At 37.8% G+C, this 27,796-nt stretch overlaps 1 protein-coding gene across 2 annotated transcripts in view; it reads left to right on the top strand.

Moving 5' to 3' along the window:
- Positions 1-27,796, top strand: part of nwd2 (NACHT and WD repeat domain containing 2) — a 64,042-nt gene that overhangs the window by 18,995 nt on the left and 17,251 nt on the right. For both annotated transcript variants that reach the window (XM_087788546.1, XM_087788547.1), the window contains exons 4-5: positions 9,678-9,794; positions 26,581-26,784. In XM_087788546.1, the coding sequence (XP_087644672.1) occupies positions 9,678-9,794; positions 26,581-26,784 (321 nt within the window). The remainder of the gene's footprint in view (positions 1-9,677; positions 9,795-26,580; positions 26,785-27,796) is intronic.

Below are 27,796 nucleotides of genomic sequence, written 5' to 3'. Positions count from 1 at the left end.
ATAAGAAAAGATAAGGAAAGATAAGTAAAGATAAGAGCCATGTCTCGTGCAGGAAGGACTCTCAGGAAGGACGAGGTCTACTTTGATTGACGGAAACACGTCAACTGCGCTTCAGTCAAAGTCGTTCCGAGGCTTCAAACACTTTAAATGTCTTTTGTTGCTCGTGATTGTTCACAGGAACAAAAAGATGTTTCTTTGCAGAGATTCTCGCAGTGAAAACGTCTTTTGTTGGAAAATTCTAAGAGACGTCGTAACGAATAATTATCTTCCATGTCTTCCAAACACCAGCTTCCTTATCTCAGCGTCTTTTGAAGTTGTTGCTGCACAATATGAGAAGAGCTTTTTGAATCATCATGGAGGCAGCGATGGGTCCATTAAGCATTGTCATTATTCTTGTTCCACTAGATGTCGCTCTCTGATGGATAATGAACAACTATTAAAACCTCACCTCATTGTTAAATTGACGGCGCCACCTACTGACCTCTGTTTCATGAAGCTTCGTCTGATGTTTCCTGGAAAGATTATGAGATAAGAGATGTGTTGAGGTACAGAATTAGTTGTTTTTTTTTATTCTTGTTTTACATTTATATTTTTATTCATCACTACTGATGGGTTGATGAGGCTTCATGAAACAGATGAGCTATCATGATACAGTGTTTTCATTTTTGAAAAAGACCACTAGATGAAAAGGAAGATACTGTATCGTGATACTTGAGCGGTAAAGATATATCATTTTAAAAGGCCACTAGATGTCACCCTCTGCTTTGAAATCTTTGGCTCTGATCTATGAAGTGAAACTGTTTCATGACACAGTGGCTTCACTATGAAACTGTTTCATGACACAGTGACTTCACTATGGAACTTTTTCATGACACAGTGACTTCACTATGAAACTGTTTCATGACACAGTGACTTCACTATGAAACTGTTTCATGACACAGTAACTTCACTATGAAACTGTTTCATGACACAGTGGCTTTACTATGAAACTGTTTCATGACACAGTGGCTTCACTATGAAACTGTTTTATAACAGTGACTTCACTATGAAACTGTTTCATGACACAGTGGCTTCACTATGAAACTGTTTCATGACACAGTGGCTTCACTATGAAACTGTTTCATGACACTGTGGCTTCACTATGAAACTGTTTCATGACACATTACTGTGATTACTTTGAAAATATATACTTAAAATATTTCCAAACATCAGCTTTTAAAAGCTACTGAAGTAAACTGTATCCTATCGTCCTCGGTTATCGCCGGTATTTCACAGGATGTTATTTTTCCTTCAGCTTCGAGGACATTGTGATCTGCTGCCATCTAGCGGCCGGAAGTTTAATTGCAACAAAAAAATAAACAAACACTTTAATTTTTTATTATTTTTAAAATAAATTGCATTGAAATATAAACCATACAATAACTTATAACCATATGAATAAAATATTATTAAAAAATATACTTATATTCTATTTGTTATTTCATTGATGTTCGTAAAAAATAGACACAATGGAAAAAAAAATCGATATCCATCTCTGTTTTTTTCTCACATCCCTAGTTTTCACACCATCATCTCAAACTCTTAAACGAGAGAAAACAATACTTTTCGAACCGGTCGACTCGACAGCTCTTGAACCGTTCGTTCACAGAAGTTAAGTTCAGGAAACTAATAAAGGTTCAATCATGATTCACAGAGATTCACACCTTGTTGTCTGGGTCTGGGTCTGGGTCTGGGTCTGGGTCTGGGTCTGGGTCTGGGTCTGGGTCTGGGTCTGGGTCTGGGTCTGGGTCCGCGGTACGACTGCGATTTAGTCCGTTGGTATTTTTAGAAGAGGCTCCTGGAGTCTTTCTCGTCGGGTCTTTCCTGCGTTCGTCGTCGCCTGCTCGTCCTTCCTCCCCTGGATATCTTGGCTACGATCCTGTTCACTAATAGAAAAAAAAGGGCTACTTTGACCCATCACGGGGGAAAAAAAGGCTTCTCAAGGGCGGCTGCGAGCGGAGGATCCACCTCGACTGTTATGTAAGCATCTGCACGAAGGGAGCGCTCGGAGAGGAATCAGAGTGACGGCAACCGCACAGTCGGCACGAAAGTAACTTTGTCTTTCGTGAGAGCTTCTTTTTCAGTTCGGAAAATCTTTTTCCACAAATACTCTACGTTGACATCAGCCTCGCGATCAGATCACGTGCTGCCAGCAGGTGTCGCTAGTGTTCCTACAGCTGGTTGAAATCATCGTTAAATAGTAGTAGAAGAAGAAACTGTTGCGTCATTTCCTGTTAGTGCGTAGCAGCAGAGTTTGATTTGAGACATACTATCTGTGGAGGATTAGTTACTAGTTAGTACGTACACTATCCTGATGCATACTAACTTCTAGTATACTAAGAGAAGTATGTGATTTGAGACATACTATCTGTGGAGGATTAGTTACTAGTTAGTACGTACACTATCCTGATGCATACTAACTTCTAGTATACTAAGAGAAGTATGTGATTTGAGACATACTATCTGTGGAGGATTAGTTACTAGTTAGTACGTACACTATCCTGATGCATACTAACTTCTAGTATACTAAGAGAAGTATGTGATTTGAGACATACTATCTGTGGAGGATTAGTTACTAGTTAGTACGTACACTATCCTGATGATACTAACTTCTAGCATACTAAGAGAAGTATGTGATTTGAGACATACTATCTGTGGAGGATTAGTTACTAGTTAGTACGTACACTATCCTGATGCATACTAACTTCTAGTATACTAAGAGTAGTATGTGATTTGAGACATACTATCTGGAGGATTAGTTACTAGTTAGTACGTACACTATGCTGATGATACTAACTTCTAGCATACTAAGAGAAGTATGTGATTTGAGACATACTATCTGTGGAGGATTAGTTACTAGTTAGTACATACACTATCCTGATGCATACTAACTTCTAGTATACTAAGAGAAGTATGTGATTTGAGACATACTATCTGGAGGATTAGTTACTAGTTAGTACGTACACTATGCTGATGCATACTAACTTCTAGTATACTAAGAGAAGTATGTGATTTGAGACATACTATCTGTGGAGGATTAGTTACTAGTTAGTACGTACACTATCCTGATGCATACTAACTTCTAGTATACTAAGAGAAGTATGTGATTTGAGACATACTATCTGTGGAGGATTAGTTACTAATTAGTACGTACACTATCCTGATGCATACTAACTTCTAGCATACTAAGAGAAGTATGTGATTTGAGACATACTATCTGTGGAGGATTAGTTACTAGTTAGTACGTACACTATCCTGATGCATACTAACTTCTAGTATACTAAGAGAAGTATGTGATTTGAGACATACTATCTGTGGAGGATTAGTTACTAGTTAGTACGTACACTATCCTGATGCATACTAACTTCTAGTATACTAAGAGAAGTATGTGATTTGAGACATACTATCTGTGGAGGATTAGTTACTAGTTAGTACGTACACTATCCTGATGCATACTAACTTCTAGTATACTAAGAGAAGTATGTGATTTGAGACATACTATCTGTGGAGGATTAGTTACTAGTTAGTACGTACACTATCCTGATGCATACTAACTTCTAGTATACTAAGAGAAGTATGTGATTTGAGACATACTAACTGTGGAGGATTAGTTACTAGTTAGTACGTACACTATCCTGATGCATACTAACTTCTAGTATACTAAGAGAAGTATGTGATTTGAGACATACTATCTGTGGAGGATTAGTTACTAGTTAGTACGTACACTATCCTGATGCATACTAACTTCTAGTATACTAAGAGAAGTATGTGATTTGAGACATACTATCTGTGGAGGATTAGTTACTAGTTAGTACGTACACTATCCTGATGCATACTAACTTCTAGTATACTAAGAGAAGTATGTGATTTGAGACATACTATCTGTGGAGGATTAGTTACTAGTTAGTACGTACACTATCCTGATGCATACTAACTTCTAGTATACTAAGAGAAGTATGTGATTTGAGACATACTATCTGTGGAGGATTAGTTACTAGTTAGTACGTACACTATCCTGATGATACTAACTTCTAGTATACTAAGAGAAGTATATGATTTGAGACTTATTATCTGTGGAGGATTAGTTACTAGTTAGTACATACACTATCCTGATGCATACTAACTTCTAGTATACTAAGAGAAGTATGTGATTTGAGACATACTATCTGTGGAGGATTAGTTACTAGTTAGTACGTACACTATCCTGATGATACTAACTTCTAGTATACTAAGAGAAGTATGTGATTTGAGACATACTATCTGTGAAGGATTAGTTACTAGTTAGTACGTACACTATCCTGATGATACTAACTTCTAGTATACTAAGAGAAGTATGTGATTTGAGACATACTATCTGTGGAGGATTAGTTACTAGTTAGTACGTACACTATCCTGATGATACTAACTTCTAGTATACTAAGAGAAGTATGTGATTTGAGACGTACTATCTGTGGAGGATTAGTTACTAGTTAGTACGTACACTATCCTGATGATACTAACTTCTAGTATACTAAGAGAAGTATGTGATTTGAGACATACTATCTGTGGAGGATTAGTTACTAGTTAGTACGTACACTATCCTGATGATACTAACTTCTAGTATACTAAGAGAAGTATGTGATTTGAGACATACTATCTGTGGAGGATTAGTTACTAGTTAGTACGTACACTATCCTGATGATACTAACCAGTGCACTAAGAGAAGTATGTGATTTGAGACACAGCTCAGGTCATCAGATGAACGAAAGCATCAGATTCTTCCGACACACACACGCAAAAATGTCATATTTTAAATGACCGAGATCTTCGACTCCTGAAGGAACTCGGTGTAAAAGTATGTCAGTGATGTTTCAAGCAGAGATGCAGAGAATCCTCCGAAAACATTCAATCTGTTTACACAACATGACAGACAAGACGAGCCCCAATGCAGAGCGAGGCTGAGGGGTTTTTCTGCAGCGTACGAACATGGAGGTCATCTATAAAAACTCAAAAAATCTACTTCTACAATAAACATGTATATTAGGGTCGTTAGAAAATATAAACACAGGGATGTATTGCTTTTATTTCACAATACTGTGACTATGTCAAAGTACAGGTTGGAATCCAGTTGGATCCGGAATCGTAGTAGTACAGATTGGAATTTCCAATCTGTAATGGACTGAGTCGTCTTAATGTTGTGGATGTTTTCAAACTATTCATAAAAACTTGTTCGTCTTGAACTGCACTCGCTGCAACATCCTCAACATCTCTGGACTTCCCAGCATCTCAAGGGCTCGCTCGCTCCTGCCTCTCTCTCCCTGTGCGTCGCCGTTGGAATAAACTGCCAGGATTGAAATAAACGTGTCGGCGTCGACCACCTCAGCTCCGGCGCCACGTTTGTTTGTCTCGACGTTTGTTTGTCTCGACGTTTGTTTGTCTCGACGTTTGTTTGTCTCGACGTTTGTTTGTCTCGACGTTTGTTTGTCTCGACTCCCCGCTGCGCCGTCAGAGTGGAGGGGAAAATACAATTGGATTCAGTTCAAGCAGGTTTAATCCTCCTGATTCACAACAGCACCTCCTCTGCTTCCGTCTAATCATCCTTTTGTTCCATTATTACAACCTTGGCTCCGGTCGGAGTTTTTGGATTTTCTCTCATCTTTATGTTGAGATCAAAGTCAAAATGAAAAGGCTTCCCCCTTTTTTTTCATACTGAATTGGTTACACGAAAGAAAGACATGATGACAAACACTGTGTCACTTAGAGATGTGTCAAAGAGGCCTCATGAAACAGTTTCATAGTGAAGTCACTGTGTCATGAAACAGTTTCATAATGAAGTTACTATGTCATGAAACAGTTTCATAGTGAAGTCACTGTGTCATGAAACAGTTTCATAGTGAAGTTACTGTGTCATGAAACAGTTTCATAGCGAAGCCACTGTGTCATGAAACAGTTTCATAGTGAAGCCACTGTATCATGAAACAGTTTCATAGTGAAGTCACTGTGTCATGAAACAGTTCCATAGTGAAGTCACTGTGTCATGAAACAGTTTCATAGTGAAGTCACTGTGTCATGAAACAGTTCCATAGTGAAGTCACGGTGTCATGAAACAGTTTCATAGTGAAGTCACTGTGTCATGAAACAGTTTCATAGTGAAGCCACTGTGTCATGAAACAGTTTCATAGTGAAGCCACTGTGTTATGAAACAGTTTCATAGTGAAGCCACTGTGTCATGAAACAGTTTCATAGTGAAGTCACTGTGTCATGAAGCAGTTTCATAGTGAAGCCACTGTGTCATGAAACAGTTTCATAGTGAAGTCACTGTGTCATGAAACAGTGTCTTACCTTTAAAAGGCCACTAGATGTCAGTCTGACTTTGAAAATGATGCCAAATTTCATTGACTTGGTGGATCAGAGCCAAAGATGTTAAAGCAGAGAGTGACATCTAGTGGCCTTTTTAAAATGAAGACACTGTTTCATGAGACCTCATAAGCCCATCACTAGTGTCACTTTATTTACATTATTTCTCTGGTAATAACTTTTAATCTGTGACTAATCATCACTATTTCTATTTATTCCTTGTAAAAAATGAATATTTAAAAGAAGATGCAACTGTGAGTTTATGCAGTTTTATATTTTTAAACCTCTCAGCTCCAACATTACTGCACGTGACAGTAATTAAAAAATCAAATCTGTACTTTTATTGGTTCATGAACAAATGCATGAATCAATTAAACAAATTAATTCCAATTTTTGGTCCAGTTGAGTGAAAAATACGACGATTAAACGTAGTTTTATACAGAAGAATGTTTTTTTTCATCACATGCAAACATTTCAGGAGTAGAAACATGAATAATGACTCGATAATGCATTTTGCTGCTGCGAAGTGTGCGGAACATTTCCCTCCGTGTGCGTCACCCTTAACTAAATAGCTTTGTGTAAAAAGGAATGAATACATGAAAAATGATTAACATGCATTAGGGAACAAAATGAAAACGACGGCAGCACATTAGTTTATCCTCGTCCGTGGACCGACGCTGGTCACGCTGGTCACGCTGGTCACGCTCGTGGAGCTCGTGGAGCTCGTGGAGCTCGTGGAGCTCGTGGAGCTCGTGGAGCTCGTGGAGCTCTTGGAGCTCGTGGAGCTCGTGGAGCTCGTGGAGCTCGTGGAGCTCGTGGAGCTCTTGGAGCTCGTGGAGCTCGTGGAGCTCGTGGAGCTCGTGGAGCTCGTGGAGCTCGTGGAGCTCTTGGAGCTCGTGGAGCTCGTGGAGCTCGTGGAGCTCGTGGAGCTCTTGGAGCTCGTGGAGCTCGTGGAGCTCGTGGAGCTCGTGGAGCTCGTGGAGCTCGTGGAGCTCGTGGAGCTCTTGGAGCTCGTGGAGCTCGTGGAGCTCTTGGAGCTCGTGGAGCTCGTGGAGCTCGTGGAGCTCGTGGAGCTCGTGGAGCTCGTGGAGCTCGTGGAGCTCGTGGAGCTCGTGGAGCTCGTGGAGCTCTTGGAGCTCGTGGAGCTCTTGGAGCTCGTGGAGCTCGTGGAGCTCGTGGAGCTCGTGGAGCTCGTGGAGCTCGTGGAGCTCGTGGAGCTCGTGGAGCTCTTGGAGCTCGTGGAGCTCGTGGAGCTCGTGGAGCTCGTGGAGCTCGTGGAGCTCGTGGAGCTCGTGGAGCTCGTGGAGCTCGTGGAGCTCGTGGAGCTCGTGGAGCTCTTGGAGCTCTTGGAGCTCGTGGAGCTCTTGGAGCTCGTGGAGCTCGTGGAGCTCGTGGAGCTCGTGGAGCTCGTGGAGCTCTTGGAGCTCGTGGAGCTCGTGGAGCTCGTGGAGCTCGTGGAGCTCGTGGAGCTCGTGGAGCTCGTGGAGCTCGTGGAGCTCGTGGAGCTCGTGGAGCTCGTGGAGCTCGTGGAGCTCGTGGGTTTGGACCGTGATAAAAACAGCTTCTGTAAATGAAACCTGGACGTATATAAACACTTTTGACTCCTCATTGAAGAGCTCACAAGGACGTCAAAAACCTGTGTTCTAAGTTTTAAAAGAAATTAAAATACCCTTATTTTAATGTTTTATATTATAAAGTAGCTCTTCACTTTTGAAGATGATTGATTTATTGATTGATTGATTGATTGATTGATTGATTGATTGATTGATTGATTGATTGATTGATTGATTGATTGATCTCCTTCAGGAAATTAGGTTTTCAGTTTACAGCAGACGATAGTTTCATAGAAACAAGAACAAGAACAAAGTGCAAATAAAAGAACAAATCACAAGAAATGACAAAGTATTGATTGATTGATTGATTGATTGATTGATTGATTGATTGATTGATCTCCTTCAGGAAATTGGGTTTTCAGTTTACAGCAGACGATAGTTTCATAGAAACAAGAACAAGAACAAAGTGCAAATAAAAGAACAAATCACAAGAAATGACAAAGTGCAAGTATTAAGAACATAGATCAAAGGAAATAAAACAAAGATGATGAAGATGATTGACAGATAATAAACCAATCACAGATTATGTTCTGATAAATGTGGAAATATTTATGGGGGGGGTTTTTGGCCCTTGTGTAGATCTTTGTTGGCCAATGGCCTCCAATATAAAATGTTTTATGTACATACGTATAAACTGTATATGAATATTTAGTAAAATGCCAAAAATAAGTTCCTGTGAGGCAAATAGAAAGATGAACACTCTGAAAATGCTAATTGCTAAAGGCTAAAAAAAATGTGGATCATTTTGAGTTCAACTGGTTTAATCTTTAACTCATTAAAAGAGAAATTGTAGATGTTCGCGTTCACGTGAATTCATTTGAATGGTTGAATTAAATATTGAACATTTTGTATTTTGTAAGCATTGAATCATTGAATATCAAAATTTCTATATTGAAAGGTTTTTGTTTTTTAAGAATTGAATCTATATTGAAGAGTTTTTTTTACACGTATAATTAGATATCCTTATTCCAATATTTTACAAATATGTGTTGTATATTCAATGTTTTCATAAGACTAAGCCTTTTAAATGTAATACTTTTATATTCGAAGCTCTTTAATTACAATATATAATTATGTGCCACCAGTAGATTCAATAATTCAATTTAATTATTCAATAAAAAGACAACTCAAACTTTTAATAAAGTTATGTCTCAATTCAATGGTTCAAAAAATCTTCCCTTCAATGTTCTGATGGCAGCGATCTGCTTCCATAGCCGACGCTCCTTCAAAAAGGTTTGAACAAATGTGACCCTAGAGCAGAACCTGAAAACATTTTTTTTAAGTTAGTTGAAGAAATGTTTTGAAAAAAAATCATATAATTAAGAATACAATTGCAGCTTATTTAGCTTAATAAATGTCATGGCCTAATGACAAATGTCCTTTTTTTGAGGGATTTTCTCGTCTTTCTTTTTGCTTGACGGCCCCTAACAACATTCACAGAATTTAATGTGGGTCTTGAAGAATTATAATTGCCCATCCTTGCCCCAGAGTCTCGAACTCAATCACAAAAATGATCAAAATCCCCAAAAGGGTTCAAAACAAGTCAACGACTAATAATCTCTGTTTATGGTCTGATCTTAGCATCTTTATAGATCCACTTGATCAGGTTGAGTTTGACACTAGAGATGCAAATGTATTTTCCAAAGAATGACGTGACAATTCATTTTGTTCTTGTGTGTGTGACTGCAGGTGGTGGACCTGTACTGGGGGGTCGACCCGGAGGAGTGGGACAGTCCGGAGCTGCAGAGACTCCGGATGAAGCTGCTGGAGGAATGCTTGAAGACTTCTGCCGGACCCTGTTTTGTCGTGAGTAAAACTTGAAAAACTCCTGGAAAACAATTCGAATCACGTGACAATAACACAACTACACAACTACACCCGTAAGAGTGAAATGTTGACGTCTGTTATTCTAAATATGTTCGGAATAACTTTGAATTTCTTCTTAAACTTAAGAAGAAAATATATATTTTTAATCGTGTTCTGTAGAGCTGCACCTTCTTTTGTATGTTTCTTTTAGAAACTTGATTCTAAACTTGATTTATTAGTTCTATAGTTTTGGGTCAGAACCAACATTCATGTCCACCTTGTTTCTTACTAAAATAATTTGGGGAAAAGTCCAAAACTAAGTCCCTAAGAATCAGTAAAGTTTGAAGGTGATGGACGTTAGATTGTTTTAGTTAAAAGAAGGTCATGGATCTGTTAGGCAAGAATCTTTAGAAATAACTATTACTTACTTACTTACTTTCTTACTTACTTACGATACCTATCACGGTAAAGGAGCAACAATACGATATATAGTGATACAGAAGTAACTAGGATATAGTATGTGTAGTATTGTCCAGTACTTGACTCTGGTGTTGTGATAGTTTAGTAACAAGTATATATGTGTAGTATTGTCCAGTACTTGACTCTGGTGTTGTGATAGTGTAGTAACAAGTATATATGTGTAGTATTGTCCAGTACTTGACTCTGGTGTTGTGATAGTTTAGTAACAAGTATATATGTGTAGTATTGTCCAATACTTGACTCTGGTGTTGTGATAGTGTAGTAACAAGTATATATGTGTAGTATTGTCCAGTACTTGACTCTGGTGTTGTGATAGTATAGTAACAAGTATATATGTGTAGTATTGTCCAGTACTTGACTCTGGTGTAGTGATAGTATAGTAACAAGGATATATGTGTAGTATTGTCCAGTACTTGACTCTGGTGTTGTGATAGTGTAGTAACAAGTATATATGTGTAGTATTGTCCAGTACTTGACTCTGGTGTTGTGATAGTGTAGTACCAAGTATATATGTGTAGTATTGTCCAGTACTTGACTCTGGTGTTGTGATAGTATAGTAACAAGTATATATGTGTAGTATTGTCCAGTACTTGACTCTGGTGTTGTAGTATTTACAGACCACATGACTCTTGACGAAGTCGTTACTGCTTTCATTTGTTTTCAAACCAAAATATGTCCAAACATCAGATTTTAAATCAGCTGGAGTTGACTGTATCCTCTCGTCCTCAGTCATTGTTGGGATTCTATTGTTCTTTCAACTGTGAAGGACGTAATGACTGCTTCCACCTAGCAGCCGGAAGTTTAATTGCAACACAAAATGATCAAAGCCGTAAATATCTGCATGTTTTTTGTAAATAATAACAAAATTATTGAAATTCAAATAAACCTTATTAAACTATAAACCATAAAAGATCTATGGTGAACAATAAAATATGATTTAAATTGAAAAAAAAATCGGTCTTGTCGAATATCGTTACCATATCGTCATAAAAAAAATATCGCGATATATCTATATATTTGTAGTATTGTCGAGTACTTGACTCGAACTGTAGTATTTACAGACCACATGACTCTTGACGAAGTCATAACTGCTTTCATTTGTTTTAAAACCAAAGTATGTCCAAAAATCAGCTTTAAAAGCTGCTGGAGTCACTGTATCCTCTCGTCCTCAGTCATCACCGTGATCTCATGGTATTTAATTGTTCCTTTAGCTGATGAGGCCGTACTGACTGGTGCCATCTATTGGCCGGAAGTTAAATTGCATCACAAAAAGGCTGTTAATATCTGCATGTGAACTGTAGTAAAAATTACTGATAGATTTATTTCATACACACAGAGAAATTTGATACAAATACAATATGTGTTTGTGTTTTTTAATATCACATTAGATGGACTTTATTAATCCCTCTGGAGATATCCTTTGGGATATTGGGTTTCCAGTCCACAGCAGATAGTTTCATAAAAACAAGAACGAAGTTCAAATAAAAGAACAAAGTGCAAGGGATAACAAAGCAAATATGAAGACTATAGATCAAAGGAAATAACACAATATTCCTTTTTTCTTCAATATGAACACAGTGCTGTTGAAAATCATCACAGCATGGTGAGAAAAACGTTGCTATATTTGACTGTAACATCCTCTCACACCCCTAACATGAGCTCTAGCGGTCGAGTGTTGCCGACAGACGTGACCTTCACGGCATTTGGTGTTGGAGGCAGGATGTGGATGTAGGTGCTGAGAAGCTGGTATTTGAGCTGGTCTGTTGCTTTGTATCCTGTGATGGAATCAGCTTGACCTTTAACCTTTAAGGTGGGCTCAATCGCTGAGCTGGCGAGTTTTCATTTTGATTGTATGTGAACTCATGACCTCTTTTAAACATGTGTTTACATTTCTATGAAACCTTGTGTCAGAACGCCAGTCACCCTTGAGAAAACACCAATGACAACCTACTACTACACTGAATGCATTTGTGGGTCTGGACGTGTTGTTGTGCGTTTCACGAGTGACTCAAACGATTCTCTTTATTGGCTGACATTAAGGAGTGAAGGTCATTTTATGGAAAATGCTTTTTAAAAATTGGGCAAAAAAAAGCCTTAATAATCGTCCACCTTTGTTGAGACCTCTTTGGGACTACATTGGAGTTATGTGAGTTCTTCTACTGGGCGGGTCAGAATTCGAGCTCGGGCTCTGAGGTCTGTGGATCAGAATCTACTGATGGTTCCTGAACTTCAGGACCAGAGGAGAGAAATCCTTCCAGACTGTTGCTCCTAAGCTTTGGAACCATCTCTGTGTTTGATGATCTACTGACTCCTTCAAGAAACATCTGTGTTTGATGATCTACTGACTCCTTCAAGAAACATCTGTGTTTGATGATCTACTGACTCCTTCAAGAAACATCTGTGTTTGATGATCTACTGACTCCTTCAAGAAACATCTGTGTTTGATGATCTACTGACTCCTTCAAGAAACATCTGTGTTTGATGATCTACTGACTCCTTCAAGAAACATCTGTGTTTGATGATCTACTGACTTCGTCAAGAAACATCTGTGTATGATGATCTACTGACTCCTTCAAGAAACATGTGTGTTTGATGATCTACTGACTCCTTCAAGAAACATCTGTGTTTGATGATCTACTGACTCCTTCAAGAAACATCTGTGTTTGATGATCTACTGACTCCTTCAAGAAACATCTGTGTTTGATGATCTACTGACTCCTTCAAGAAACATCTGTGTTTGATGATCTACTGACTCCTTCAAGAAACATCTGTGTTTGATGATCTACTGACTCCTTCAAGAAACATCTGTGTTTGATGATCGACTGACTCATTCAACAAACATCTGTGTTTGATGATCTACTGACTCCTTCAAGAAACATCTGTGTTTGATGATCTACTGACTCCTTCAAGAAACATCTGTGTTTGATGATCGACTGACTCCTTCAACAAACATCTGTGTTTCATGATCTACTGACTCCTTCAAGAAACATCTGTGTTTGATGATCTACTGACTCCTTTAAGAAACATCTGTGTTTGATGATCTACTGACTCCTTCAAGAAACATCTGTGTTTGATGATCTACTGACTCCTTCAAGAAACATCTGTGTTTCATGATCTACTGACTCCTTCAAGAAACATCTGTGTTTCATGATCTACTGACTCCTTCAAGAAACATCTGTGTTTCATGATCTACTGACTCCTTCAAGAAACATCTTAAGATACTTTCATTCGTTCAGGCTTTTCCTTGATTCGCTGAGACTTTTGTGTTCGTCTCGGTGTTATCTTGACCTTGTAAGGATATAATCTATTGGCTATTGTTTTGATTGTTGAAGCGCTTCGTGACCCTTGTCTGGAAAAGCTCTACAAATATGACTGACTTACTTGCATTTAAGGAAGCGCTTCACTTGTTTGTGTCTCCTTTGATCTGTATTCAAGTCACGACGCTACGACAAGACAGAAGTTAAACACATCCACGGCTCGATTCATCTTTTCTGCCATCCAGGAAAAAAAGGTTCAGCTAAAAATACTGACGTCTGAGTGAGTTATGGGAGGCGGGAGCGTTGGAACGCGTAATCACGCGTGACAGGCGAGTGATAGTTTGGGATAATTTTAGATGATGTGAGGAGGAGAGAAAAAAAGAAATGAAGGAAATGAGATAAATGACAGGAAGAGAAATGAGAGGTGAATTATTCAAGTGAAGCGGATGCTTCTCTCGACGACGAAGGTGAGAGATCACAGAGGGGGGTGAGGCATTGTGGGTAGGAAAGAGTGTTGAACGTGACATGAAAGAGCCGCTCATTAATAAGTCAGTTTGAATTTGATACATTTCAACGTGTTCAAAATATATTAAAATTATCATTTCTTTAGATGAGCAAAGGTATGCTAATAAAAATATATATTTTTAATATATAAATGATGGTCTTGTGTGACGAGTAATTAAAACAAAGACGAGTTGAATTCAAAATTAATTATAAACTACACATGCTATTCTTACATAGTAAGAAAATGTAACATATCCATATTTTTTAAATGTATATATTTTATTAATATACATTTATTTATGATTAAGTAAGTAATAATAACTAATTCATAAAATTATAAATTAAAATGTGTTTAAAAATAAAAAAGGTTGTTATTTCTATTTGCTAAATAAGTTTAGCATTTAATACAGAAATCATTGATAAAGATGTGTACAAGTATATGTTGTCGTGGATATAATGAAAAGTTATATAAAATATTGGATAATTTCTATGTACCCAAGTAACTTATATTTGTTTACTGAATAGCAAGCATCAAACGACCCTTGAGAAATAATAAAAATAACTGCCATAGTTTGAGATAAAGGTGTGTTTTCAACTCTTTGTTAACAACTTAAGCTCGAATGTATCATTACAATGTTTTGTATTATTTATCGCAAATGAACTCTTTTTTTTTACAATAGTATTCATCAAATATAGTAAAGGTTACATAAGAAATTTTGAGATCTGGCTAGCTAGAAATTTTAATAGCTTTCTTCAAGAATCCTTATTATCATTGAACAGTTGCCTGAACAACAAAACTAGCCAGCAAAAATAAGCTTAAAACGAATTCGTAAATAATAAGAGTATGTATTGTGGACCAAAGTATACGATTGTGCGTCAAGGTTCATTCAGGTATGGACATCGCCATCATCAATAGAAGGGACAGCAAGTTACATAAAAGCAAAAACAAGAACAAAGAGCAAATCGATGAACAAAGTGCAAATATAAAGATAGATCAAAGGAAACTATGTTACTATAAACAACATTAATAAAGCTTTGAAATAAATGTGGCTCAAAAGAAAATGTTTTCTCAAGCCCAGATTCCCCCGACGTCCTCCTTCTGCCGAGCGTTTATTTGGGCCAACGTGACGAAATAAACGGCAGCTTCTCTAATCACGACCCAGACAACCCAGAACTGTCATCGACCAGATCCCTGATCAAAGAAGTTGTCGCTACTGGGAGCGTCCCAGTGCTGACCGCCTCACGTGGCGCCGAAGGAAAGCTCAAACCCCGAAGGGTCCTGGATTTGTTGCTTGATTTGTACCGATTGAGCCCCGAACCGACGTCTGTCAATACCATGATTAGGAAAGAATTGCGATTGATTTATATTCAACCTTGGATACCTTTTTATTTGAGCTCCATCTTCTCACATAATTGCTCACCGAGCCCACAGAGACGTAGCCTCGGTGTCGGCGCTGAATCGGGCTAATCTTTGCAACAGTGATCCAATCAGGTTCGGAATGAAGTGACACATTCAGCCTCTTTGTGCTGCCGGCGTGTTATTTGGCGTGCTGTTGTAAACACTGCGCTTATTTTATTTGTTCCCATCAGCCTCACAGCCCTCCATATACCCTCTGCAATTTCAGCAGCTTGACCCGGACTAACCCGGAATGCTGCGGCACAGTAAGAAAGAGAGTAGATAGCGTGAAGCGGCTAGGTAAACACACTTTTAGTGCGCCGTCCCTCAACCTATTTTTGCCTCTCTCGCACACAAGCTCATGCAAACGGGGGATCCTACCCCGAGGCCTGTCTGCTGGGCTAAATCTGAATTCTGGAGGTGATACCGACTCTTCACACGCTTCAACCATCCCCACAGCAGCGTTAAACACACATGCATTTACAGACCACGTCCTCCCCATCTGGACCCATGAATCTTTAATAGCATTTTCAAGTAGGTCCCTCGCGGCTTTCTATCAAAACTCCACCGAAGCCCCGTCCCGTCTTGTCGGAGCCCAGCTGCTGCAGTGCCTCTGAGCAACTCCTCGGCGCCACGTGAGGCGGTCAGCCTCGTTTCCCGCGCACTGGGAAGCTCCCAGTAGCGACAACTTCTTTGATCAGGGATCTGGTCGATGACAGTTCTGGGTTGTCTGGGTCGTGATTAGAGAGGCTGCCGTTTATTTCGTCACGTTGGCAGACGCTCGGCAGAAGGAGGACGTCGGGGGAATCCGGGGTTGAGAAAACATTTTCACATTCACTTCAAAGCTTTATTAAATAGTAAGTAAGGAAGTTATAGTTGTAGAGAGCTTTTCTAGACCAGGGTCACAAAGCGCTTAAACAATTAAAACAATACCCGATAAAAGATATGCTTAAAAGGTCAGGATAACACCGGAGTCTCAGAGAATCAAGGAAAAACCTGCACGAATAAAGGTGTCTTAAGATGTTCCTTGACTAGAAATAGGTCTGTGTAACCACTGATGTCTCCGGACACTCTCACCTTCATCACCAACATCAATCACTTCAGTAAGACATGTTTCCAGGGAAATCATTGGGTATAAAGTGGAGGATCAGAAGGGAAAAACGTAAAGTACAATATTTTATTCATAATGCAAGGGCGATCCATTAAGTGTGCAGCATGTAGGATGCTGACCTATATCCCGAGCTGAGCCTCTCCAGGAAACATAATTCCAATTACCGTCTATGCTGGAGAGAAAATATTGTTCTATGACTTTTTATTTTTAGTCCAAGGAGCCGAAAGGTTTTTTGGAATCCTTATTTCATATTATGATTAGTAGTAGTAGTAATTATTGTATTTTTATTATGATTATTGTTATTATTATGCATTGGTTAAAACCTGTAAACTTAGGTTTTTTATGTAAAATGGTTTTCCGTTTTCAATCGATTCCTCAATCTGAGTGATGTATCGATGAAGCCTCATGAAACAGCTGAGCGGTATCATGATACAATGTCTTCAATGTCTTTTTTTAATTTCAGTGCCACTTCAGTGGTCTTTTTAAAATGAATACGGCTTCATTTAGCATCACTACTCAATCCAAATGTTGATGGAATCAGATTTTTTTTTGTAATCCTTCTTTGTACACCCATAGACTTCCAAACTGTCCAGGTGGTCTCATACCTCTTATCTCATTACCGTCTCGGTATCGTCTTCAGCAATTCAAATATAAATTTAGCCTGGACTTGTCTCTACAAATACGTCCCTGGTAGTTGGAGACTTCCTGTATTTATGAGATCACATGACAAACCTCGATGTTTGACCAAACACAGCAGATTTAATCTCCCGAAAAACAAAGTGTTTTCAGTGGGCGGGGCTTAAGATCATTTTCCATCGTCAATATTTCAATGAAATAAGTAAAGTAATACCATAAGTAAGAACATCTGATGCGTGTTAACATAAACATGAAGTACATTGTACTGGAACTCCTGTGTTGTTCTCAGTATTATCTTGATCTTTAAAGTGTATATACTTTTTTGAGTATTGTTTTGTTTGTTTAAGCGCTTTGTGACCCTGGTCTGGAAAAGCTCTATATAAATAAATATTACTTACTTACTTACTTACTTACATTAGTTTGTCTTTTGTCTATGCTTTCATTAAATAGATGCTTCCTGAAGTGTTTCTCAAGAGTTACTTTAAAAGGTTACCCAGACGCGGAGGAGAATAAAATGACAACAGCTGATGTGACAAAACACAATTTAATACAAAAACACAGTGTAATACAACATATGTCTAGCAGATAGTGACATACAAGAGAAAGAGTTCAGGGGGCGGCGAGGGTGGCTGCAAGGCGCGAGATCCACGGGCTATCAAGGGCAACGAGCTGATGCAGAGTCTGAGAGGATTCCCGGCTTTATACCCGGTGGTTAGATTGCTCAAGGTCGGCAGCTGTGGTTTTTGCAGAGCACTGTCCTCGCCGACTGTCAAGGGAGACAACAAAGGAAACAACCATACAAAATAAAAGCCCCTGATGAAGCTTCATGAAGCCTTGTTTTTAGAGTCCACTAGATGTCACTCTCTGCTCTATGATGTATTGTTTTAAAGGAATTCTTCTTAATACTCTTATTTTTAAAACTAAGGGGGCGCCACCTACTGACCTCTGAAATATATGACGCAGTTTTACGAAGCTTCATCACGACATTACTAGTCTCCTCGCTTGATGATCTACTGACTCTTTCAAGAAACATCTTAAGACGTTTTTATTTGTTCAGGCTTTTCCTTGATTCTCTGGAACTCCTGTTGTGTTATCAGTTTTATCTTGATCTTTAAAGTATATACTTTATTGAATATTGTTTTGATTGTTAAAGCACTTTGTGACCCTGGTCTGGAAAAGCGCTATACAAATAAAAATTACTTACTTACTTACTTACTTACTCATGACGGTCACTTCACATTTCCAGCCATTTAACATTCAATCGATAAGTATCTTGTCACGATGCATCTCAGGTTTCTTCGTTCTATTTTTTAAATTCACCATAAACTGTTTTATGTTGACGTTTATTAAGATTATCAACATCGTTATTAACACTCGCATTTATTTTCAACGATACAAACAAATGTCGGGAAGAAGAGAGTCATGTGAGCGTCGTTATCGTTCTGTGGTCAAAAGGGCTTCGACCCCATGATGGTCCATTAATGCATCTGTTTTCTGAAGGCGCCTCGATGTCTCGGCCCGGAATGATTGTGTTGCTGGGCCACATTTGTGAAACTCCTCTCCCGGGACATGTAGCTTTCACGTGCGCACAGACACACAACAGTTCATGAAGCGACTCACAATAATCAACATTTGTCTTCTTCATCTCGTCATTCGGTTCAAATCCTTGCGGCGAATCCTCGACGTCCACATTTCGTTCGAGACGATTTGGGATTTTATTGCCCGTCAGTCCGACTTTACGAGGGAAAATCCATATCAGCTCTTTTTTTTCTAAAGGGCAGCGGCTCAACAAAAGACAGGTGGCGACACAGGGTTGTTAAAGACACACATTTACAAACACACACACTATACCTACGGGAGGGGTGGGGGGGCTCTTTAGTCTGTCAACTCAATAAAACCGGTTACCATGGCGATAGCCGGGGGTTGGCATGGTGATGGTGTCGTTGACCTGCAGATTAAGCGCGACAATGAGCCACGAGATGTTTACTCGGCGACTTCCACGCTCTCAGATTCCCGCACAAAAACTTGACAAACGCCTCCAGGATCCATCTTTTCCTGCTCGTCCTGTTCAGCCTCGGCTCGTCTCCTCAAGTGTAAGAGGATAGTTGAGGGTCCGAGCGCTTCTTTGTCAGACTCTTCAGTCAGTCATGGATGATGTCACGGCCAACACCAGAGTCTGAGGGTTTTTTTTAGTCCGTGAAAGTCACCAGAACTTGGCCCTTTATATGATACTTCAGATGTTAAATGTATATTTAGAATATTTTCCATAATTTTCAGCAACTCCATAGGGAATTTTGTGTCTAAATAAAAACGTTTTATTGGAGATAAAGTGTTTTTAAACGAGGTTTGCTAAAATTATTGACTAAAATGTTGCATCTAGATATGAAACCTTTTCTTAAAAGTAAAAAGTATTGATTTATTTTGTGTACTACCTCAGACCTGAAACTTGTTTATAGTTTTTTTTTTGCACAATTATTATAAATATTTAACATGTTGTTGTGTTAACTGTTTTAAAAGAGGTTATTTTGCATTTTCCACAACACATGTTTCTTTTACCTTTTTTATCTTTGTGGTATCACAAACAGTATTGAAGGTTTTCCTGAGTATCAGTATCCAGTTGAACATATTAGTATCAAGTATTGCCATGAAAAAGTTGAGAACCTGTTAAAGTATATCCAAAATAAATACGTATTTAATTCCTTCAAAACTTTTTCTTAAATTCACCAATTTTTTAATATGATTGATTCTTTTTTGGATTAAACAATAATTGATCGATGAACTCACTAAACAATTACATTTGCATAAAAAGTATTTGTTTTGTGTTTTACGTGAGAATTCCGACTTTTACTTCCAAAGTGTGAGATTAAAGTGACGTTAAAGGGAGGCTTTGATTCTTTTAATTGATTAAAGTCAAAATTCACAATTTTTGTGTGTTTGACGCAGAATTCTGAGATCAAACTGAGAAATTGATCTGCAAATTCATGAATATATATAAAGTAGATATTAATTTTAAGTAACGTTTTAGTTCTAACTTTGACGTGAGAACTCAGAGATTAAAGTCATTAAAAGTCACATTAGAAGCTGAATTTCAAGATCAATGTGACTTTAATTTGATGAATCTGAGATTCTGCGATAATTCAGAAAAGACAATATTCTGAGATTAAAGTGATTTGAAGTTAAGATTTTGATTGAGACTTTAAAGTAAAAATGATGAAAACCAAAGTACCTTTGAACTTTGACAAATAAACATTTTAATTGAGGATAATAGTGAAGCACGATAACACAATGTGATATTTTATATTACATAAGATTAGATAAACAGTGTATTAAATACAATATATGTTTAAATGAAGTATTTGGCAAGTGAAGCACGTATAAACCAATAAATAAATATAATAAAATAGTAATAATAATATTGTTATTATTAATAATAGTTATTATCGTCTCCTGTTCACTATTAAAACAAGGTTCTGTAATTATTTTATGTTTATTATTATTATTTTATATATGTCTATCATTATTATTATTGTTATTATATAATAATAGACATAAAAAAAAAGAAGAAAAAAAAGTAAAACACTTAGTAAAGACCTCACCCCTTTACTCGTCCCCCCTTTACTGGAGGAAGGTGAAGTTGCTGCAAACCTTGCAAATGTTGTTTTTCATCAGGATATTATTATATAATCACAAACTAATGGTGGAAATGTTGTTTTTCTGCAACAGAGGGTCTGACGAGGTGTTTTTACTGAAGCGTCCATGTAATGTTTCTGTTTTTTCTCTGATCAATTACAACATGAACATCTGCCCTGATTTTCATGCTGTAGATATCAAATTACTTTTTTATTTCACATTATTACTCCATTAAGGTAAACATATGATATTATTTTGTGATACTGATCACATTATTTCATTATATAATTACATTGTTTAATGATATTATCATTTTATTTAGTTATATTAATACATTATTTGCTTATATGATATGATATTCATGATATATTCACATCATTTTATGATATTATCAGGTTATTTTATGACATTATCTCCTTATTTAATAATATAATCTCAATATTTAATCATATAATCACGTCATTTTGTGATATAATCAGATAATGTTATATTATCAGGTTATTTTATGATATAATAACTTTTTCTAATGATATAATTTTGTCATTTCATGATATAATAATAATATAATCACAATATTTCATGATATAATCACATCATTGTTTGATATTATCAAGTTATTTTATGATAAAATAACTTTTTCTAATGATATAATCATGTAATTTCATGATATAATAATAATATAATCACTCCTGTGTTGTTCTCAGTATTATCTTGATCTTTAAAGTATGTACTTTTTTTTGTTGTTGTATTGTTTTGATTGTCTAAGCGCTTTGTGACCCTGGTCTCGAAAAGCGCTATATAAATAAATATTACTTACTTACTTACTTACTTACAATATTTCATGATGTAACGATAATATAATTACAATATTTCATGATATAATCACATAAAGTCAAGGTATAATCCTGTTATTTTACAATATTATCACATTATTTCATGATACTTCATTTTGTGTTATAAACGTAAAAAACTAAAGTCGCTGAACTGAGTTTCTAAAGAATGTATTCGACGATACAAGATGAGCATTTTTTTAGCACAAACCCTCATCGTGCACTTGAACGTTGTATCGTCACAACACAACAGTCGACTCTCTGACCCACAATGACAACAACATTAGGTGGATGAACGATTGTTTCATTTGTACCGTCGTGTTGGTACATCTGTTACTTCAGCCACTGTTTACTCGACAAGTCACGTGGGAAATTAAAGCTGTTGTTACCGTGAATCCGTGTTGCTCTTTGTATCAACTACTGCGTCATTATCTTCTTCATCGACTCAAACCACCAACTTTAGCTCGAGACAAAATGGTCAAAGTGAGACAATAAATAAAAGTATCATTGGAAGATTAAACAAAAACGACAAATACATGTTTTCACTACTGTATTTTGGGTGTTTAAATATTGTGTACAGCATGTAAAAAGTATATAATAGATACATATGATTACATTGAGTAAGAAGTAAGGAACACAAGTACTTAGTAGCCTAATAACAAACTGATAATGGAAAAAAACTGAATAAAAAAATAATCTTTAATATAACCAAGTTTTGAACGCCTTAATAAAAGTTATATGTCTTAAATATTCCCTGAAAGCATCTTGGAAACACAAGTCAATGAGTAGTTGACAACATGGATCAACATGAGTGTCCAGAAGAAGATAATGAGATGTTTCTTTTATTATAATTATTGTTATTGGATCGTAAACAAGAAGGGTTCGTGAAGGTCGTCTTCCTCTCGCAATGAGATTCAAAATTCAAAGAGTTCAAATGAATTCTGTTTGCTGTTCGAAGCATGATTGTACTTTCTCCACATTTTACAAACATTTTTTTAGACACAGTCGGTGAGACAATTACAGAAAAGAGCTTTATTAGGCACACCTGAGACAGTTTAGCGCCCCCGCCAGTTTTTTTTTTATATTTAGTTTAGTTAGTTTAAGTGATAGTTCACCCCAAAACTCAACCTTCACTGATTTTCTGTCCATCCTCATGTTGAAGCTTCTACAAGTGCGATTGTTCCGGCGAAAATTTAGTCTTTCTTTTAGCTTGTTTTAGCGGACGTTGCTAGACCCTTAAAAACATCCAAATACCTCCGTACTGCTCGTGTGTAACTTCACCCTGGGATTGAAGCCTCCACATTAGAAATTGTTCCTGAAAAAACGAAATAAATGTATATTTTACGATTGTTTGTAGCAGAAGCTAAAAGGCTAACATGCTACACAGACGGGAAACACTCTTACACAGTAAATGATGGATGGATGGATGGATTTTTGTCTATACATTAAAAAAAAAAAGATTTCTTTGAAAAAAATCCAACCTTTAGTTCGACATGACAGTAGAACGTGAGTGAGGTTTGAATATTGGACACACTTTTGTGTTGTTCTCGGTGTTGTCTTGATCTTTGAAGTATGTACTGTTTTGAGTATTGTTTTGATTGTTAAAGCGCTTTGTGACCCTGGTCTCGAAAAGCGCTATATAAATAAATATTACTTACTTACTTACTTACTTACTTTCCCTTGAAGAACTAAAATAAAATACTGTTTTGATTTATACTTCACTTCCTACTCGACAAACTGTGTTGGTGTGTCGCTGAAAGTGAAGATGAAAGCTTCTCCCTCTTCACTTTTCTTTCAACAACTTCCTCTCGCTCTTATTAGTCCGTCCTCATGATCAAAGGATGGAAAGCTGAGGTTTGTTGGCCACAACATGAGCAGATAATGAGGCGGAGAAGAAAACAATGAATACATTATCCTTTGATGGGCTTTATTGTTTTTGCAGGAAAATACTCAAAAGAAAAACCTCCAAGAGGATTTCATGGCTTTATAGTTTTGGAAAGAGATTTTGTCAGAACCGGAGCTAGAAATGCGTTTCTGCTCCAATTACGTTAGTGATGTTTCTTGTAGTCGTAGAAAAGTTAGTGCAGTTATAGTAAATGACTAATTGTTAAGACCATTGTTTAACTGCAGTTCATACAAAACTCTGCAGCCAGAATTCTGAGCCGCTCTAGTAGAAGAACTTACATTTCTCCGATCCTTCAAACTCTTCACTGGCTGCCAGTTTCTTTCAGGATCATTTTAAAATTCTGGTTCTTACTTTCAGATCTATTCATGGTCAGACCTTCCATCAGTGATCTGATCCAGACTTACACCCCAGCTCGGGCTCTGAGGTCTGTGGATCAGAATCTACTGATGGTTCCTGAACTTCAGGACCAGAGGAGAGAAATCCTTCAGACTGTTGCTCCTAAGCTTTGGAACCATCTTCCTCTCTCCATGATAGGGATTCAAACCAGAGAGACTGGAACCTTAACTCAGATTGATCGGCTACACAACCTTGAATTTTGCTCTAGAGAATCATAAAATAAAATAAAGAAAAAATAATATAACAAAATAAACATTTATAGGTTTCAACTTTTCTATGAGCTGGTGTCAACATGAAATAAAACCTAATGTTGTGAATTAAAAATTAAATTAAATGATGTAAGATTAAATTAAATTAAATACTGTAAATTAAATTAAATTAAATTAAATGATGTACATTTCATTTAATTCAATGATATAAATTACATTTAATGAAATGTAATTATAACTGTAATTTAAATCAAATTAAATACTGTAACATGAAATTAAATTATGTAAATTCAATTAAATTATGTAATTTAAATTAAACTAAATGATGTAAATGAATTTAAATTAAATTATGTAAATTAAATTAAATTAAATGATGAACATTAAATGAAATGCTGTAATTTAAATTAAATTAAATGATGTAAATTAAATTAAATTAAATGATGAAAATACATTTAATTAAAGGCTTTAAATTTGATTTAATTAAATGATGTAAATTTAATTTAATTTAATGATGTAAATGTATTAAATGAAATACTGTCACATTTAATTAAATGAACATGATTGTAAAACAGTAGTAACACGGACAGATGTTTGTTTCTTAACTTACCAGAACAGTCATTACAGAGCTTCCACTTTTATGACCTTTATGCTTTTCTACTTTTTTGCATTGGGTCTGTTTTTTTACGCTGCCGTCACCAACGTCTCGCTCCTGATGCATTGATGCGTGGTTAAGCTTCCCTGTTTCCTTCTTGAACAGCTGGTTACATCACCTTTAACTTGGGAGTTTCTTTGTTTCATCAAACTATTATCTTCAGAGCGCCTCCTGGAGGCCATGAACCAGTAAAGAATACAAAGATTAGACGCATCATTGAATCGCAAGGTTCGATGCCCTTGGAAAAAAAAAACTCTGTTTTTTGTTCCAAACCTACGAATGTTTGGAATGAAAAACCTGACTCAGAAAGTGGATTTAATGAATGCGAGAAATTCCCAGTTCAAAACGAAGCGTGTTGAAGATGGATAAAAGGGTGTGCGGTGGCCATTTGGCGCTCTAAGTGGCGTCCATCTCCAGCCCTCGCCACACGCCATCATCTCTCGCCGCATCTGTTCCCACTGAGATCGCCAACTGAACGACGGCTTTGCAGCGTCATTGCCGAGAGCGCCGCATCGTCCTCGCTCCGGCTCGCTCACTCCGAGCGTCCGGCACCGTCTTCGCCCCCGAAGGTTCCGAACCGGACGCTTTGGCGTGAGGATCGTCCGGTCACCGATGGCAGTGGTTCCAGAGAAGCTTTTTTTCCTCCTGCTCGCCACGTCCTGCGTCCTGAGTGACGGGACGCATCAAGGACCGTGGCGGGGAAGCAGCGTTGCTGATCGTCGGGCCCGATAGCGAGAGTCCTGTCAGTCAGAAGTGGCTGTGGGAAGAATGGCGAGTCACGGGAGGCTCGGAGAGATCGGCGTATGGAAGCGCAGATAAAGCAGGAGGAGAAAAGAGGCCTATTGAATTTGATGGCGCTTAATTTTCTTCTGCTTTCTGAGCGATCGCTGCCAGAGATTGTTCTGTAAGAACGATGATGATGGAGAGAGAGTGGCGGTAATAACATTAACATATAGAACAAAGGCGACTCCGTTTTACTAGCCCAGCGATTTGCTTTCATGGTTCAAGGTGACCAAAAGGCCTGAAAACAAATGTGTTTGTGGTATCCCTTGTGTTATCTCAGAGTCGAGGTGAACCAAAGGCCTGAAAAAAATGTGTTTATGTTATCCCTTGTGTTACCTGGGGGTCAAGGTGACCCAGAGGCCTGAAAAAAAATGTGTTTGTGTCATCCTGTGTTATCTGAGGGTCAAGCTGACCTGGAGCCTCCAAAACAAATGTGTTTGTGGTATCCCTTGTGTTATCTGAGGGTCAAGGTGACCCGGAGCTGCCAAAACAAATTTGTTTGTTGGATCGCTTGTGTTATCTCAGGGTCAAGGTGACCCAAAGGCCCGAAAATGAATGTGTTTGTGGTATCCCTTTTGTTCACAAATAGTTCTTAAAAGGACTTTTTCAAAAATACTTTAATAATAAAGGTTTCTTTTAAGGGTTAAAAAAACTCTAACAAAACATTTGAGGGTTTGAATACAAAATAAAATTCTTAGTTAGCTGTAAGAATCGTTAGTTGTGTACGAATCATTGGTTTTATATATATATATATTTAAAACTCTTAATTTTAGCTGTGAGACTCTTAATTAAAATGATCCATCAGTTCAAACGACGTAATTTAGATGCTCTACAAATCAAAAAATTATCTTATCCAGGATTTTTTTAGTTCATCTCTAATCCTTACTTCAGTGGAACCGTCGTTGCCTCCTCGGTTCACACCGTGACGGTGAAAACAGCTCTGGCTCTGAGAGGTCGCCTTCGTCTCGTTCATCTCTGTCTGTCCTTCCCCCTCAGGGTCTGGTCGGAGAAAAGTACGGCAGCATCCGAGTGCCGGGGGAGGTGGAGTCGGCGGAGTTCGAGATGATCCTGGACGCCGCCGTGGAGGCCGGAATGGACACTCACATCCTGGAGGAGTGGTACTGCAGGGACGAGAACTCCGTGCCTCCCGCTTACTACCTCAAACCCAAAGCCCAAATGTTTAAGAACTACCAGAACTCTGTGAGTGCACCAGCGTTTCTCTTGAACTGATGTTACAACGCCTTCTGTCTGGTCACTCTTTTCATCGCCTCACATCATATTCTTCAATCTTCGGCCTCCAGGAAAAGATCTAAAACAAGCTCAAGTTAATTTCTTCATGAACCAAATACTGAATCCATTAGGAATGCATTGTGTAGTCGAGGTTAACGATAGTATGAGTTCAAGCCTTCAGGATTTCAACCCGTTTAATGTTCCCAAAAGGATTTTATGTAACTTGTATCATTCTTTTATTGAAAGTCTGTTGACGTGTTCTTTTCTCTGTCAGGTTTTATGGTTTATCTGTGAAGGATAAGAACTGTCTCAACAGCATTTTTAAAGTTTTGTCCAACATTACTGAAGTCCAAAAATAGGGTCAACCAGAAAGCAAGACTTCCAGACCACATCCTCAATTAGGCATTTTGTTTGAAGCCCGCGGGCGGCGGTACCTTGCGCCTCCGAGGAAGACAAAACAATTTTCTCTCAAAAGATAGTAGCACTGAGGTCGAGCGTATCTTCATCTATATCTAAGAGTTATAGAGTTACATGTTTGACTTTTATAACCTGTCTCCTGCCTCAATGATCGAATCATTATCGGGCCGATACATGAAGGAGCTCTCAAGAAACAGTGGCTCTGATTTTGGTGCGAGTTCAGGCTAAGACCAAATTGCTGCAGGCATTTTTCGTCCGAAGAAAAACTCTTTCAAACTTAATAAAACGATAGATGGTCCACCCAAGATTCAAGGATTAAATGATAGAATATCATACACTACGAAAGAAGTAGAATTTGTTTCTGGATTAACGACATCCAGGAGGCGCTCTAACAAGAAGCTGAGAGAGAAGAGTTAACATGCAGGGGAACACGATAGTTTCTGGAATAAGAAGTGGCAGGAATTGACCAAACGTTGGAAATCGAACCACAACTTTTGGCATTAAGATCTTATGCAAAACTAAACAACACTAATTGTGTAACCATGCACGGTCTACACAAGTCTTA

Source organism: Callionymus lyra, chromosome 4, assembly GCF_982586985.1.
Source record: "Callionymus lyra chromosome 4, fCalLyr1.hap1.1, whole genome shotgun sequence".
Taxonomy (NCBI): domain Eukaryota; kingdom Metazoa; phylum Chordata; class Actinopteri; order Syngnathiformes; family Callionymidae; genus Callionymus; species Callionymus lyra.
The sequence above is the reverse complement of the archived record's forward strand: the minus strand, read 5'-3'. Positions and strand labels throughout refer to the sequence as shown.